At 52.6% G+C, this 13,725-nt stretch overlaps 1 protein-coding gene across 1 annotated transcript in view; it reads right to left on the reverse strand.

Annotated features, from left to right (window-relative positions):
• Positions 1 to 13,725, reverse strand: part of CSPG4 (chondroitin sulfate proteoglycan 4) — a 93,255-nt gene that overhangs the window by 16,528 nt on the left and 63,002 nt on the right. Inside the window, 4 exon segments of the mRNA XM_043985858.1 lie at positions 3,680 to 3,856; positions 5,293 to 5,775; positions 7,015 to 10,572; positions 11,929 to 12,092. Of these exon segments, the coding sequence (XP_043841793.1) occupies positions 3,680 to 3,856; positions 5,293 to 5,775; positions 7,015 to 10,572; positions 11,929 to 12,092 (4,382 nt within the window).

Consider the following 13,725-nt stretch of genomic DNA (forward strand, 5'->3'; position numbering starts at 1 on the left):
TCCAAGAACAATGGACAATGACTACATTAAGTGTTTGAAGGTCAGTTTTGCTCTTGGTACCAATCCCTGGTGGATTGGTTTAGTTTGCTGGTCTGGAGGGTTTTAATTCTTTCCCTCCCTCCTGTCTTTCCTCCTATCCTTCCGGCCTTCCTGATAGCTATAATTGTATTCTGGCGCATAGTAAGCTCATAATTAAGGACTTATGATTGATGGAGATAATAATACTATAGAGCCTCCCAGGGTTTCATAGGAGGACCATAGATCTAGACTGAAAAAGAACCTCAGAGGCTAGTGGAGTCCACCTCCACTCCTCATTTTTTTTTTTTTTAGTGAGGCAATTGGGGTTAAGTGAGTTGCCCAGGGTCACATAGCTAGTAAGTGTTAAGTGTCTGAGGCCAGATTTGAACTCAGGTACTCCTGACTCCAGGGCCGGTGCTCTATCCACTGCACCATCTAGCTGCCCCTCAACCTCCTCATTTTACAGATGAGGAAACTGAGGCTCATCAAGGTAAAGTAAATTGCCCAAGGTCACCTAAGTAGTAAATGGCAAAGGCAGGATTTGAACCTAGGCCTCAAATCTGGAAGACTATGGGAGTGCCAGTTATCTTTGTGTTCAGAGGCGGTCAGTGTAATATAGCGGAAAGAGAGCTGGCTGTGGAGCCAGAAGACTTGGGATCGAATTCTGCCTCTGATGTTCGCTATTCACATGAGGCTGGACAGTCAGACCTGAGAGGCCACTGAGTGCAAACCTTATAAATAAAGGCCAAGAAAGGCTACGTGACTGGACGGCTGTTACACAGCTTACTAGCTGTCCAAGGGAGCATTTCAACTCAGGCCGCCTTGATCCTGAGCAAGCCCTCTATGCACTGCCCCACTTCTCAGGTGTAGTAATAGTAGCAGTGGTGATGGTAGTGGTGGTGGTAGTAGTAGTTGTAGTGATAGTAGTAGTAATGGTGGTGTAGTGTTTTGTTTTGTTTTTTAGTGAGGCAGTTGGGGTTAAGTGACTTGCCCAGGGTCACACAGCTAGTAAGTGTTAAGTGTCTGAGGCCGGATTTGAACTCAGGTCCTCCTGACTCCAGGGCTGGCGCTCTATCCACGGCGCCACCTAGCTTCCCCTGTGGTGGTAGTAGTAACAACAACGATGATGATGCTAACATTCTGATATAGCCACTTTTAGGTTTGCCCCAAAACAGTATATACATATTTCATCTATTCATAATTTCATTTGATGCTCACAATAATCCCTCGAGGTATAGGGGCTTATTTTTACTCCCATTTACAGATGAGAATAACTCTTTGAGGTACTTGCCCTGGGGTTGAATAGTTGTCCACTGTGTCAGAGGTGAATTCAACTCAGCTCTTCCTGACTCTAAGCCTAGTACTCCATGTACTCTACCACCCAGCTTCTAGTGGAATTTCTCCTCTCCCTGCCCCCTATGTCCTCATCTGTTCTAGTGAGGTAGTTGGACTAGATGGCTGGGGGGGGGGTGGTTACTTACAGAATTAGTTCAGGATTCTGGATCATATGGCCTTGGGAAAGTGGTTTGATTTAATTTAATTTCTCTGGATGTCAGTTTCTCTATAAAATGAGGGATAGGTGTCTGCCCCAGGACAGGGGTCTCAGGAAAGCTGACTGACAGATCTGAAGGAGTAAGGGGACTTCATGGCATTGTGATGGGGACCCTGGGTGGCAGGAAGTGGGAGCTGCTTACCCTTCCCCCCTCTCCTCCATCCTTGGTGGAGTGGGAGTGGGAGCTGCCTCTCCCCTCCCTCTAAGCCCTCCTCTGATGCTATGCACTGAGAGATGTGCCGATGCTGCACCTTGTGGCCACATGATGGTACTTAAATGTCCTCTGCTTTCCCAAGAAGATAGCCGTTGTGGGTACTAAGCCCTTCCCCAGCCAGCACACCTCCTGGGCCTAGGTAATAAGGGCAAGGAAGTCTCTGCCGCAGAAACTCAAGGGCAGGCTCTCGTCTTCTTCTTTGCACTTGCACCCTAGCACTAGCACAGGTACGTGCTTTCTGATGCATTTATTAATCCTGTGGGTTAATAAAAATCCAGGCATCCCCCCCCCCAACCCCGACTCCCCATTTCAGGCATGGCAAAAAAAATTCTGGATGCCAACAGTCTACTTTTAAGAAACCTTGGAAAATGGGAGCAGTCAGGTGATGCAGTGGATAAAGCACCAGTCCTGGAGTCAGGAGGACCTGAGTTCAAATCCGACCTCAGACACTTAACACTTACTAGCTGTGTGACCCTGGGCAAGTCACTTACCCTCATTGCCCCACAAAAAAAGAAAACAAACCTTGGAAGAAAATGACCCATTTTACTTGGAACCAAGTAGGGAATCAGTATCTGAGGCAGAATTTGCACTCAGGACTCCCGACTCCAAGCCCTTTACTCTTAGCTCTCAGCTAGAACTCCAGTAGCAAACAGGATAGTAGGGATGACATGTCCCTAGCTCATCCTGTTCCCACATAGCTTTAGTCCCATTTTTTTTGTCTCCCATAATCCTCCAGGACTCTGCCTTTCTCTCTTTGTCTCATATCACTGGCCTCCACTTATTTTCTCCTCCAGGTAAACGACTACTCTCCACAGCCCCAGAATGCTCCCTGTCCTTGCCCACCTTTGCTCATTCTGTTGCCTATGCCTTGAATGAAGTCCTTTAACCTAACTCAAATGCCACCCCTTCCATGAAGCCATCTCTGATTTCCTCCACCCTCTACCCAATGAATTAATTCTTCAGCTCTCCTAGAAGACTTTGTTTTGCACCATTCTATGGGAATGGATGGGAAGGCATTTCCTATGTGCTCCAAGGGCTAAGCGCAGAGACAAACAGAAACAGAAACCGGAGCCAATCCTTGTTCTTCAAGGGGCTCACATTCTGATTGGGAGAGAGCCCATGTAAAGGAGGGTTCAGGTTCAGGTTCAGTTCATGGAAGATGTGAAGGCTGGGCAGGACTCAGATTTTGTCAGGGAAAATTACAGGGTGGATGGCAAGGCCCTCTGGACCTTGGGGATTGGACAGGGCAGGGCGGACAGTTCCCAACTAAAAGAAGAGTGAGTCCAAGGATCAGAGTGGAGCAGATTACTTATCATGTAATATGGGGCATTATAGTTCTGTGTGTCTGATCACTGCTAGATTGTGAATACCAGGAAGTCAGGGATCATAACTTATCTAAGCTTTGTATCTCCTCTGGGGCCCCGAACAGGGCTCTGCTCACAGTAGGTGCTTAATAAATGTTTGGAGAATAAATGAATAAATGAAAGGGGAGAACAACCTGCTACTGACTGTACCCCACTGAGTCCCAGGGGAATCCTGCCTGAAGTCCTCTTAACAGTCCCGGAAAGTGAATCATGTGTATGAGGGGGAGTCTCAGCCCTGGTCTCTTATCAAAGTTCTTCTAGTTGGTGACACACTGCTGACTCTGTCATTGACCCTATGAATGTTAGCCGCTTGGTGTAGGATGGTCCTTCACAGAGCCGCTACTAACCCTTCACAGTGTAAGTAGGAGCACTTCCCGGCTGGGAGCTGCTGCCACGATGCTCCTGGAATCTCTGAGTGTTTTCTCCAGGCACATGGGAGGGGAGTTGGGAAGGATTCTGGGAGAATCTTGAACACTAGCTACCACAGCTTTCTCTCCTCTTCTGGGGAACCCCCCCCCCCCAGGTCCTTACCTGCACACCAGTGTTGACAGTGAGGGTTGGGACTTGGTCGTTGAGGGGCAGGACAGTGATGCCAAAGGCCACTGGCTGGCTTTGTCGGTCAATCTCGGAGGCATTGGCCACAAGGATGAAGCTGTCAGCCAGCGTCTCGCTGCCGTCATGTATGTAACGGATCAGCTGCTTCTCTACCTTGAGAGGGATGGGCACACAGACAGAGGGGTCAGAGGCCAGCGCAGCCCTCCTCCTGCCCCCTTACCCGCTCCTAATGTCTAACCACTGTCTCTCTGGCTGCATCCGGCCCCAAATCCAGCCACCCCTATCCTGTTGGCAATGGCTGCTCACCACCTTCTCACAAGCTATCTTTTTACCCCTCCATGACTACTGCTTTCTCCCGTTTTCTCAGGGGACTTCCTGCCAGCACAGGGGCCAAATGAGATTTAGTTACCCTGGCATTCAAGGCCCTCTCCAACCTGGGTTCCCTCTACCTGTCCAGCCTCATTTTCCTTTCTCTCCCATCATCATTCTACTATTCCATCCATGCTGGGCTGCTTACTATCCCTCACACATGCTGGGCTCCTTCTGGCTGCTGAGCCTTCTCTTTTTTCCCTCTCCTCTCTTCTCCTGTCTGCCTGGTCCAACTGAAAATGTCCTTCAAGGCCCAGTTCAGGCCTGCCTCCTCCAGGAGGCATCCCTTGACCACCCCAACCTACAGTGATCTCTCCTTCCTCTGATCCTTATTGCACCCTCTGCCCACTTAGCAAACCCTTTCCTGTGCTATCAGTAATCCTTCCAGCTGTGACCCCTGTCTCCCCAACCAGATGGGAAGCACCCAAGAAGAGAGACCACATCTATACCTCTTGTCTTAGCACCAGCGTAGCCTGGCGCAGGACTGAGCTTGAGGTGATGAGAGCCCAAACTCTTCTTGCTGGACATTCTAGGCCTCGGGGGTCTTTGCAGACATCAACCATCACTCCCCTCTGTTCTCTAAGCTCCAGCCCAACTCCTCAAACGACTCCTCAGGCATGCCCAGGGCTGTCCTGCTCCCAGGCTTCTGCTATTGCTGTCTAGATCTAGACTGGACTCCCTCTTTTCCCTTTAAAGCCTACCTCAGATGCCTCTTCTTCCAGGGAAGTCATCCCCGATTGTCCCATCAATAGTGAGTCTGCCCCTCCCCGCTTTGTTTTTACTTCTCTTTAAGTCATTTATTATGCAACACTGTATTATGGCTGATATTTTATCTCTCTACTAGAATGTAAGCTCCCAGAGTGGAGGGACCCCTTGTTGTTGTTGTTTTTTTTTTGGTTTTCGTTTATTTATTTATTTATTTGGTTTTTGCAGGGCAATGAGGGTTAAGTGACTTGCCCAGGGTCACACAGCTAGTTAAGTGTCAAGTGTTTGAGGCTGGATTTGAACTCAGGTCCTCCTGAATCCAAGGCCAGTGCTTTATCCACTGCGCCACCTAGCTGCCCGGAGGGCCCCCTTCTTATCTAAACTTTTCATTTCTGTGCTGCACACAGTAGGTTCTGAATTCTTACTTGCTGCTGCTGCTCAGTGCTGCTTTGATTGGTTTGTTAGGGATCCCTTTCATTCCCACCCTGGGGGCTGCCTGCTGGGGATGACGATACCTCTTTCCATGTGAAGGTGTTGAGGTTTCCATCCTGGGGTGTCTCTCCTCTCTTGATGCTCCCATGCCGGGGCGGCTCCAGGACCAGGAACTCTAGGCCAGACAGCGTGGGGAAGTAGGGTCCAGTGACCCTCAGCACCGCAGGGCCCAGGGGATGGGCACCACCTTCTGGTACACTGAAGTTCCGGGTCTCCAGGGGGATAGTGACGGGCAGCACCTGCAGCTCCACTTGGACGCCTTCCAGGGTGGTCCCCACGCTGGAAGCTACATCCAGGGTGAAGCGGTCAGTCCAGCCCTCCGCCTGGGAGTGGAGGTACAGGACCCGGCCCTCATTCACATCCTCCTGAGAGAAGCTGTGAACAGGGTCCAGGCTGGGCGGCTCATTAGTAGAGGCTCCCTGAGAGACGGTCACTAGGTAGCCGGCTCTTGGAGGGTCAGTCACCTTGTAGACAATCTCTTCAGGGGGCACGTCTTCCTGGGCCACCTGTGGGGAGAGGGAGGAGGGTAAGGGAGGGTGAGTGGTTGGGAGGAGTGCAGGGAACAATGGAATATTTGATAGGAGGGAAGAGGAGCTGCTACCGTTGCTTTCTCTTCCCTCCCTCCCTCCCTTCCTTCCTTCCTTCCTATTCCCCCTCTCTTCTTCCCTCCCTCTTTTCTTTCCTTCCTTTTCTTCCCTCCCTCCCTCCCTCCCTCCCTCTCTTCCTTCTAAGATTTCTAAGGCTACTGAACACAACTGGGGGGGTCTATCTTAAGACACAAGGGGGCACTCTTCCTCTTCTCAGACTGTCTGGACCTCTGTATTTTTCTACACAAAAGACTCTTTCTTGGGATAAGGAAGGGTGGAGGTGTGAAGCAGGTGCCCATTCACCCTCTACCACGAGTCCTGAGAGGGCCTTGGGCAGATCTGCCTGTAAATTCTGGGCTCACACCAACAGGGAGAGGGAGCTGCCTCCTCACTGTCTGGTATCCACCCTCTGACCACCTTACCCCCAACCCCAAGGTGCACTAATCTTGTCCAAGCCCCAAGCTGGACTTCTGAGTTCATCATTCTAAGCTTGCCCATCTTACAGATGAACAAATTGAATCCAGAAGTCACTTGCCCAAGTGACCAAGATCACACAGAGAATTGGTACCAGATTCAGAACTTGAAACCATGTTTCCTGTGTGTGAGATTTCTGCTCAGAGACAGAGAATTGCCTCAGAGCCCTCTTCATTGCTGCTCAGCCCTCAGGGTCTTTGGTTTACCACAGGCATGAATGCATGGTGTATATGTGTGAGTGTGTGTGTGTGTGTGTGTGTGTGTGTGTGTGTGTGAGAGAGAGAGAGAGAGAGAGAGAGAGAGAGAGAGAGAGAGAGAGACAAGGAGAATGAGAGGAAGAGACAGAAAGGTGAGAGAGAGGAGACAGAGATAGAAAGAGATGGGGGGGGGAGAGACAGAAAGACAGAGAAAGGAAAGGACAGAGGGAGGGAAGGGGGGGAGGAGAGATAGAGAGAGTGCCATCCGCAGAGGCAGTGGGGCTGATGGGAGATTTCGAAGTCAAGGGGTGGGGGAAGCTTCCACAGATCCCATTCACCAATGAACTTCATCTTGAATCCTCAGGACCTCTTAAGCAGTGTTCCTCACCCCCTGTTCTTGCATATACCCTTTGATGTCCATTTTTGGGGAGAAGTCCCAGCTTCCCCCCAGCCATGGGGATTTGGGGCCCCAGGGCAAGCTCCTCACCTCAAGGAGATCCCTCTTAATTTCAGCTGCCTCCCCCTGGAAGACGTAGATCTTCCCCTGATGCACCGTCTGAAGAGGGGCCAGTGGTCTGTCCAGGGACACAGTCACCTTCAGGGTGTCCTCTGCAGTCACCTGTCCAGCCTCCACTGAGAAGCCCAGGGCATCTTGGGGATTGCGGCTGCCATTGTGTTGATAGAGGACAGCACCTTCCAGTAGATCCCTCTGGGAGAAAGTGGTTGTGGGCTGGCCTGCCTGGAGCAGCTGCCCCCAGCGCGGGGCAGTGGTTATGTGGTAGTGCACCTCCTCGCTACTACGAATGTCCACATTGGTGTCTAGGCCTAGCACAGACGTGTCAATGGTCCCTTGGCCCCCCTGGGGGACGACTAGACCGGAGTTGTTTGTGATCCGGAGGTAAGGCTCGGAGGCCTGGACCTCGAGCAGTGCCGTGGACTGGTGTTGGCCATCTGACACCTGGAGCTGGATCCAGCCTCGGTCAGCTCCCGAGTGGACAAACAGGACCTTCTTCTTCCTTAGATCTTCTTGGGTGAAGCGGTAGACGGGCCGGCTGGGGTCATCAGCAGCCACAATGCTGCCAAAGAGCAAATCTTTCCGGGTGAGCACCAGCTGGGCATCGGTGAAGCCCGAGTCAGCATCGGTGAACGCCACATCATCTGTGGTCAGCAGCCGCCGCCCACCCCGAGCCACACGGAAGACACGGCTGACCGTCTGCACTGGGGCGTGGTCATTCACTGGCTGAATGGCCACACGGAAGACACCTCGGACCTCCTCCCAGGCCATGCCACCGCTGCCTTCACCTTGGCGGACTGCCACAAATGGGATGTCATCTTCTGTGGTCTCTGAATCGTCGTGCTGGTAGACCAGCCGGCCCAGGAGCAGATCATCATTGGTAAATGTCGTCACTGGTGTGGAGTCTGACCCGGAGCCCTGCCCTGTCCCCTGCCACACCAGAGTGCCATGACGTGGCTTTTCTATGACCTCATATAGGTAGTTGGCGCTGTTGAGGCTCCTGACAAACAGGTGGTCTTGGGAGATGGTACCTTTGCCCCCCTCAGGCACAGAGAGGAGCATGTTGGTGAGGACCGGGGCATCTGGGTCCCCACCGATGCGGATTGGGTAGGTGTAGAGCGGGGAGAAATGTGGTGGGGCCGTGACACGGAAGAGGAATGAGTCTTCAGCTTCCTCAGAGGCCCGGGCCGTGGCCCGATAGCTCACGTGGCCCTTCTGAAGGTCTTCTTGGGTGAAACCCTGCTTATCTGTCAGCCGCATGCTGTGCAGTCGGAGGTTACCCTTCCTAGGGGCCTGGATAATCTCGAAGTAGAAGGAAGCAGGGCTGAGACTTGGCTCCTCCTCCAGAGTGGCCTCTAGCTGCTCAGTGGTGAGCACCTCCTGCCGGGTATCATGGGTCAGCAGGGGCATGAGCCTTAGCATCCGGATGGCGGCCTTCTGGATGGTGACCAGGAAGGTGTTATTGGTCAGGGTCTCCTGTCCCACCTGCACCTCAAATATCATCTTCTCACTGGTGTCTTCGGTGTGGTGCTGGGGGTCTGTGCTCAGGTAGCGCACCTGCCCCTGCTCAATGTCCCTCTGGGAGAAGGAGTCGACAGACCTCCAGTCGCCCCCAGATGCTCCACTGGCACCCTGCTTCTGGATCTCCCCATAGAGCAGGGCTTTGGTAAGCCGGTACAAGATGCTCACCTCCTGGTTCACGGCATTAGTCTCGGCTGACAGGTTGGCAGTTGAGATGGGCACAGAGGAGCCCTGTGGCACTAACAGCCCCGTGTTGTTGTGGATCTGGATGGTGGGCCGGATGGCCACCACCCGCAGCACGGCCACGGGGCTGGTGTCCACGCCGTCAGTGACACGGAACAAGATATCCTGGGTGGGGCCGCCTCTGTGGACGTAGGACAGGCTACCTGCTTCCAGCTCCTGGCAGGAGAATTCAGCAACCCGCTCGCCTGGCTGGTCATTGCGTTCCACCGTACCACCCTCCAGGTGCTGGCTTCCAATGAGCTGGAAGGTAAGGCTCTCACAGGCGGTGTCTGGGTCATAGGCTTGGAAAATTTCAGGCCCGAGGGCCTTTTGTGTGTGCTGCAGGATGACCATGAGGCTCCCATGGGGGAAGACCACCCGGGGCGGGTCGTTCAAGGGGTTTATGCGGATGGGCAGTATGTAGGTCTGGCCCTGCCGGAGGCACTGAGGCACAGGGCTCTGGGTCATCACTGTGACCTCTAGCACCAGCTGGTCCTCGGGGTACTCGGATCCATCATGGATGAAACGGATCTTCCGACTGACCACATCAAGGAGAGTGAACTTCTTCCGGGCTTGAGCCCCAGGGATGCTGAAATCCAGCTCCCCGTGTTGGGCTTCACGAGTCACCCCGAACAGTACCTGGGACTGCCGGATGCCGGCCTCGCTTAGATCTAATGTGGGCTGAACGTGCCTCCACTCCAGCCAGGCTGTGCCCCCCTCTGCCACTACCAGGGGGCTCAGGGTCAGCAACTTGGTGAAGTTGGTGAAGATGGACGGGAGTCCTGCCTCCAGGGTGCAGGGCTCCGGCATCTCCAGGCCTGGCCAGGCTTCAGGCGCCAAGGTGGATGCCAGCTCATACACCTCATAGGCGTCATCCTCATACTCATCCTCGAGGACTCCGCAGCCTGCAGTGACGTCGCGGGTAACCAGTGCCCTCTGCAGTCCTTGTCTCTCCCCATTGACGATCAGGTCCTCCAGGCAGCCCACCAGGGATGTGTTGGCGATGGCAGATGCCAGGCCCAGCCTGTGCTCCCGCAGACGGCGGGTGGCCTCTTTGTCCAGACCCCCCAGCAGCAGGCTTCCTCGAGGCTCCAGGTAGCTGTGGACACCCCGGTTGGAAGTGCGAGTGGGGTACTGGTCCACAGAGATCTCTAGCATGTGCACATCCACGTGGACACTGATCTCATGGGGCTGCCCGTCTGCCACTGAGACACTGTTGTGCAGCATGACAGCCCCGTTGCCCTTCTCCACTATGGCCCGCAGGTGTCCGTCAAAGATCTCCAGGTAGATGAAGTCACCTTGCGGCCCCCCCGCCTGGTATGCCAGTGGCGCTCGCTTGACCCGTGTGGTTAGCGTGAACTCCAGAGTGCCCTCGTCTCGAGTACTCCAGGTGGGGAAGGCGGCCAGGGCCCGGGGCCCCGTGAAGCCCAGAGCCTCGTCTTCACTGGCCGAGAACTCGGTGGCGCAGCCGTCCCTTACTCCTTCGGCCATCCGGGCCAGGATATCCAGGCCATTGAGGGAGGCCTCCTGGAGGCAGCCTCGGAGTGGGCGGCTGGCCTGGGCCAGGTAGGAGAGATGCAGGCTCCCGGGCCCTCCCACAAAAACACCATAGGAAGCCTCTAGGGGAACCTCAGGGGCAGTCGTAGAGGAATTGAAGAGGTTATCAACTGTCAGGGAGACCTGGCCATCTGCCACCATCACCTCCACGTCGTGTGTCCCCAGGTCATTGAGTGGCACTTCTTCAGGGGACTGCAATGTGGTTTCTTCATTTCCCTGGACTAGTCGGATCTGCAGAGGGAGAAAGCAGAGTCAGGAATAGGGTCAGGACCCATGGGGGCCCCCAAGGCCTTATCCCCTACCCAGATGGTGGTGGCCTAGGCAGGTGGGTCAGCCGCTATTAGAGACACCTCTGGGAAGTGGTTGGAGGAAGAATTACACCTCAATCCTTCAAGGTTTTATTGGCAGGGACAGCCCTTCCTCATATACAGGACACAACACCTCCACAGATTGGTAATGGCAAATTTCTTTTTGAAGTTTGGATCTGGGATTTCATTGGTGGAAGGAACCAATGCAGGTCAATACCTGCTCAGCAACTTATAAGTCTTAGAGAGTTCCCTGGGGCGCTGAGAGGTTAGGTGACCTGCCTAGGGTCACACAGCTGGTAAGGGTCAGAGATGAGACTGGAACCTAGGCCTTCTTTTCTCTGACTCTGGTTCTCCATTCAATGTACCATGCTGCTTCTTTTTGTGTGTGTGTGTGTGTGTGTGTGTGTGTGTGTGAGGCAATTGGGGTTAAGTGACTTGCCCAGGGTCATACAGCTAGTAAGTGTCAAGTGTCTGAGGCCAGATTTGAACTCAGGTGCTCCTGAATCCAAGACCAGTGCTTTATCCACTGCGCCACCTAACTGCCCCTCCATGCAGTTTCTTAATAATAATTGTAGTGAGCAATTTAAGGTTTACAGAGTGCTCCACTGACCTTATCTCGTCTGAGCCTTAGAACATCCCTGTGGGATAGGTGTTATTATTATCCCCATTTTACAAGTGAGGAAACTGAGGCACAGAGAGGCCAAGTGACTTTCTCAGGGTCCCAAAGCCACTGTGCCTCTTATCATGGCTCCTGGTTCCACGTTCTACCCACTGCTCCACACTGCCTCACCAAGGCCCATTCTATAGCCTACTTGGGGATGAGCCTCTCAGATCTGAGGTAAGCCAGTCTTGGACAACAGATACTGTCTCTCACTGGGTCTTCCCACCCCGGCAGGGTCCTCCAGAGCTTTTGTGAACCTAGGGTCAGCTCTGTGTCAGGATGACGCACCAGAGAAGGGCTGTGGTGGAGAGACAGGGCAGGGAGCATCCGGGACAGGGCAGCAAATGTTTTTCCACGTTCTATAGGAGGAATGGGAATCACCGAGGAACAAAGGCACTTGTCAAACATCCCTGAGCTGCTGGATGGCCCGGCCCTGATTCTGTGCCCCCCATTGCTGCCCTCTTCCTACTACCAGACTGGTTCTGCAGGCTTTTAGGCAGCAGGGATCAACCTTGATTTCTTGGGCCCTGAAGTTTGGGGCCTCCCTCACCCCACAGTAGGCTTACATCTCAGGGATGTTCCTGGGGGGGGTCCGGAATAGAGAGTGGGGATACCCACCTGCAGGCTGCCAGAGCGGACTTCTACAAGGAGGTGGTCGGTTGGGCCGGCTAACAGGAGGAGAAGGGCTTCTGGCTGGGCTGTGGAGAATTGGAGCTTCACGTGAATCTCACTCAGGGCTTCATTGAGGGGCATCTCCAGGTGGTTCTCCCCAAAGAAGGAAGCTGTAGAGAATGAAAGATTGGATATGGGTCAGGCTGGATCCTTCTTGGGGATCCTGGGCCATTCAGAATGCTCGGCTCCTGGAATGTTAGAACTGGAAGAGGCCTTACTCAGAATGCACCTTTGAACTATTACTAGGACATGGGAGTATTTGGCTTGGAAAAGAGAAAATCCAGTAGGAGGATCATCACGGAGAAGGGGGACTCCATTTGCTCTACCCATCCCCACTGGGCAGTTGCCAAAAAGCTCAATCAAAAGGGGCAATCCCCCCCCCCAACTTCTTAACAAGTAATGCTCTCCCAAAGCAGGTAGTGAGTACTCCATCACTGGTGGTCTTCAAGAAGAGTCTGGAAGACACTTGTCAGGGATGATGTTAAGGGGATTTCTGTTCACACAAGGATGAGATTTGGCCAATGGATTCTCCTCCAGTTTGGAGACTCCGTGCATCTGCATATGCTCACCTCCTTCTTCCTCTCAGGCCTTGGAGGTCCCAAGCTGCCAAGAGCAGCAGCTTCTCCAAAACCTTTGCCATTGGTTTGGTTGGAAAGTCAGCCTGAATGATCTGAACAATAGACCTCAGAGAGAGTCTATTAGAAGGCAGTTAATGAGTCTGCTCAGTGCCCCATTCTGGAGAGAATTTCCTCCATTGTGTGGAATGATTTCCTGTTATGGAATGATTTAAGGATCCCCTGATGAGTAAGCTGGCCCATGCTGATTTTTTTTTCTTCTGATTACACCAAGGAGAACAGCTAGGTCTCAGCTGCCTTCTGTGTGGACTGGGCAGAGAAGCTGTTCCCATATGGTTGGGGATTGGGTCCAGGTGGCCATGGTCTTCCCTAATATCCCCCTCATCCCTCAAAGCAGTCTGTTTCTCCCCATGGTTTAAGTTGCCACCTATTCCAGGAAGTCTGCCCTGATTAACTCCATTCTCTCGTCAACCCAGTGGTGCCCCTTGCTCATCTGTGTTGTGAGCATACAAGGGCTCCCCAACTGGGGTATTTTATGAATTGTGTGCCTACCTGATTATACTGATTTGTATATTTTTCTCTTTTGTCTCCTTCTAAATCAGACTGTCCTTATCAACAATAACAAGCAGTGTGTATATATATATATATATATATATATATATATATATATATAGCCGGACAATGAGAGTTAAGGGACTTGCCCAGGGTCACATAGCTAGTAAGTGTCAAGTGTCTGAGGCTGGATTTGAACTCAGATCCTCCTGAATCCAGGGCCTGTGCTTTATCCACTGAGCCACCTAGCTGCCCTTGACAGGCAGCATTTATATGGTGTGCTTTATATATGTTTTATTTGTTGTTCAGTTGTTTCAGTCATGTCTGACTCTGTGACCCCATTTGGGGTTTTCTTGGCAAAGATACTGGAGTGGTTTTGCCATTTCTTTCTCAGCTTATTTTGCAGATGAGGAAACTGAGGCAAACAGGGTTAAGTGACTTGTCCAGGGTCACATGGCTAGGAAGTATCTGAGGCTGGATTTGAACTCAGGTCTTCCTGACTCCCAGGCCAGTGCTTTATCCACTCTGCCACCTAGTTGCCCTTCATATATGTTACCTCATCTAATCCCTACAATAAATCCTGTGTAGTAGGTATAGTTGTTATCATACCCATTTT

Source organism: Dromiciops gliroides, chromosome 2 (assembly GCF_019393635.1).
Source record: "Dromiciops gliroides isolate mDroGli1 chromosome 2, mDroGli1.pri, whole genome shotgun sequence".
Taxonomy (NCBI): Eukaryota; Metazoa; Chordata; class Mammalia; order Microbiotheria; family Microbiotheriidae; genus Dromiciops; species Dromiciops gliroides.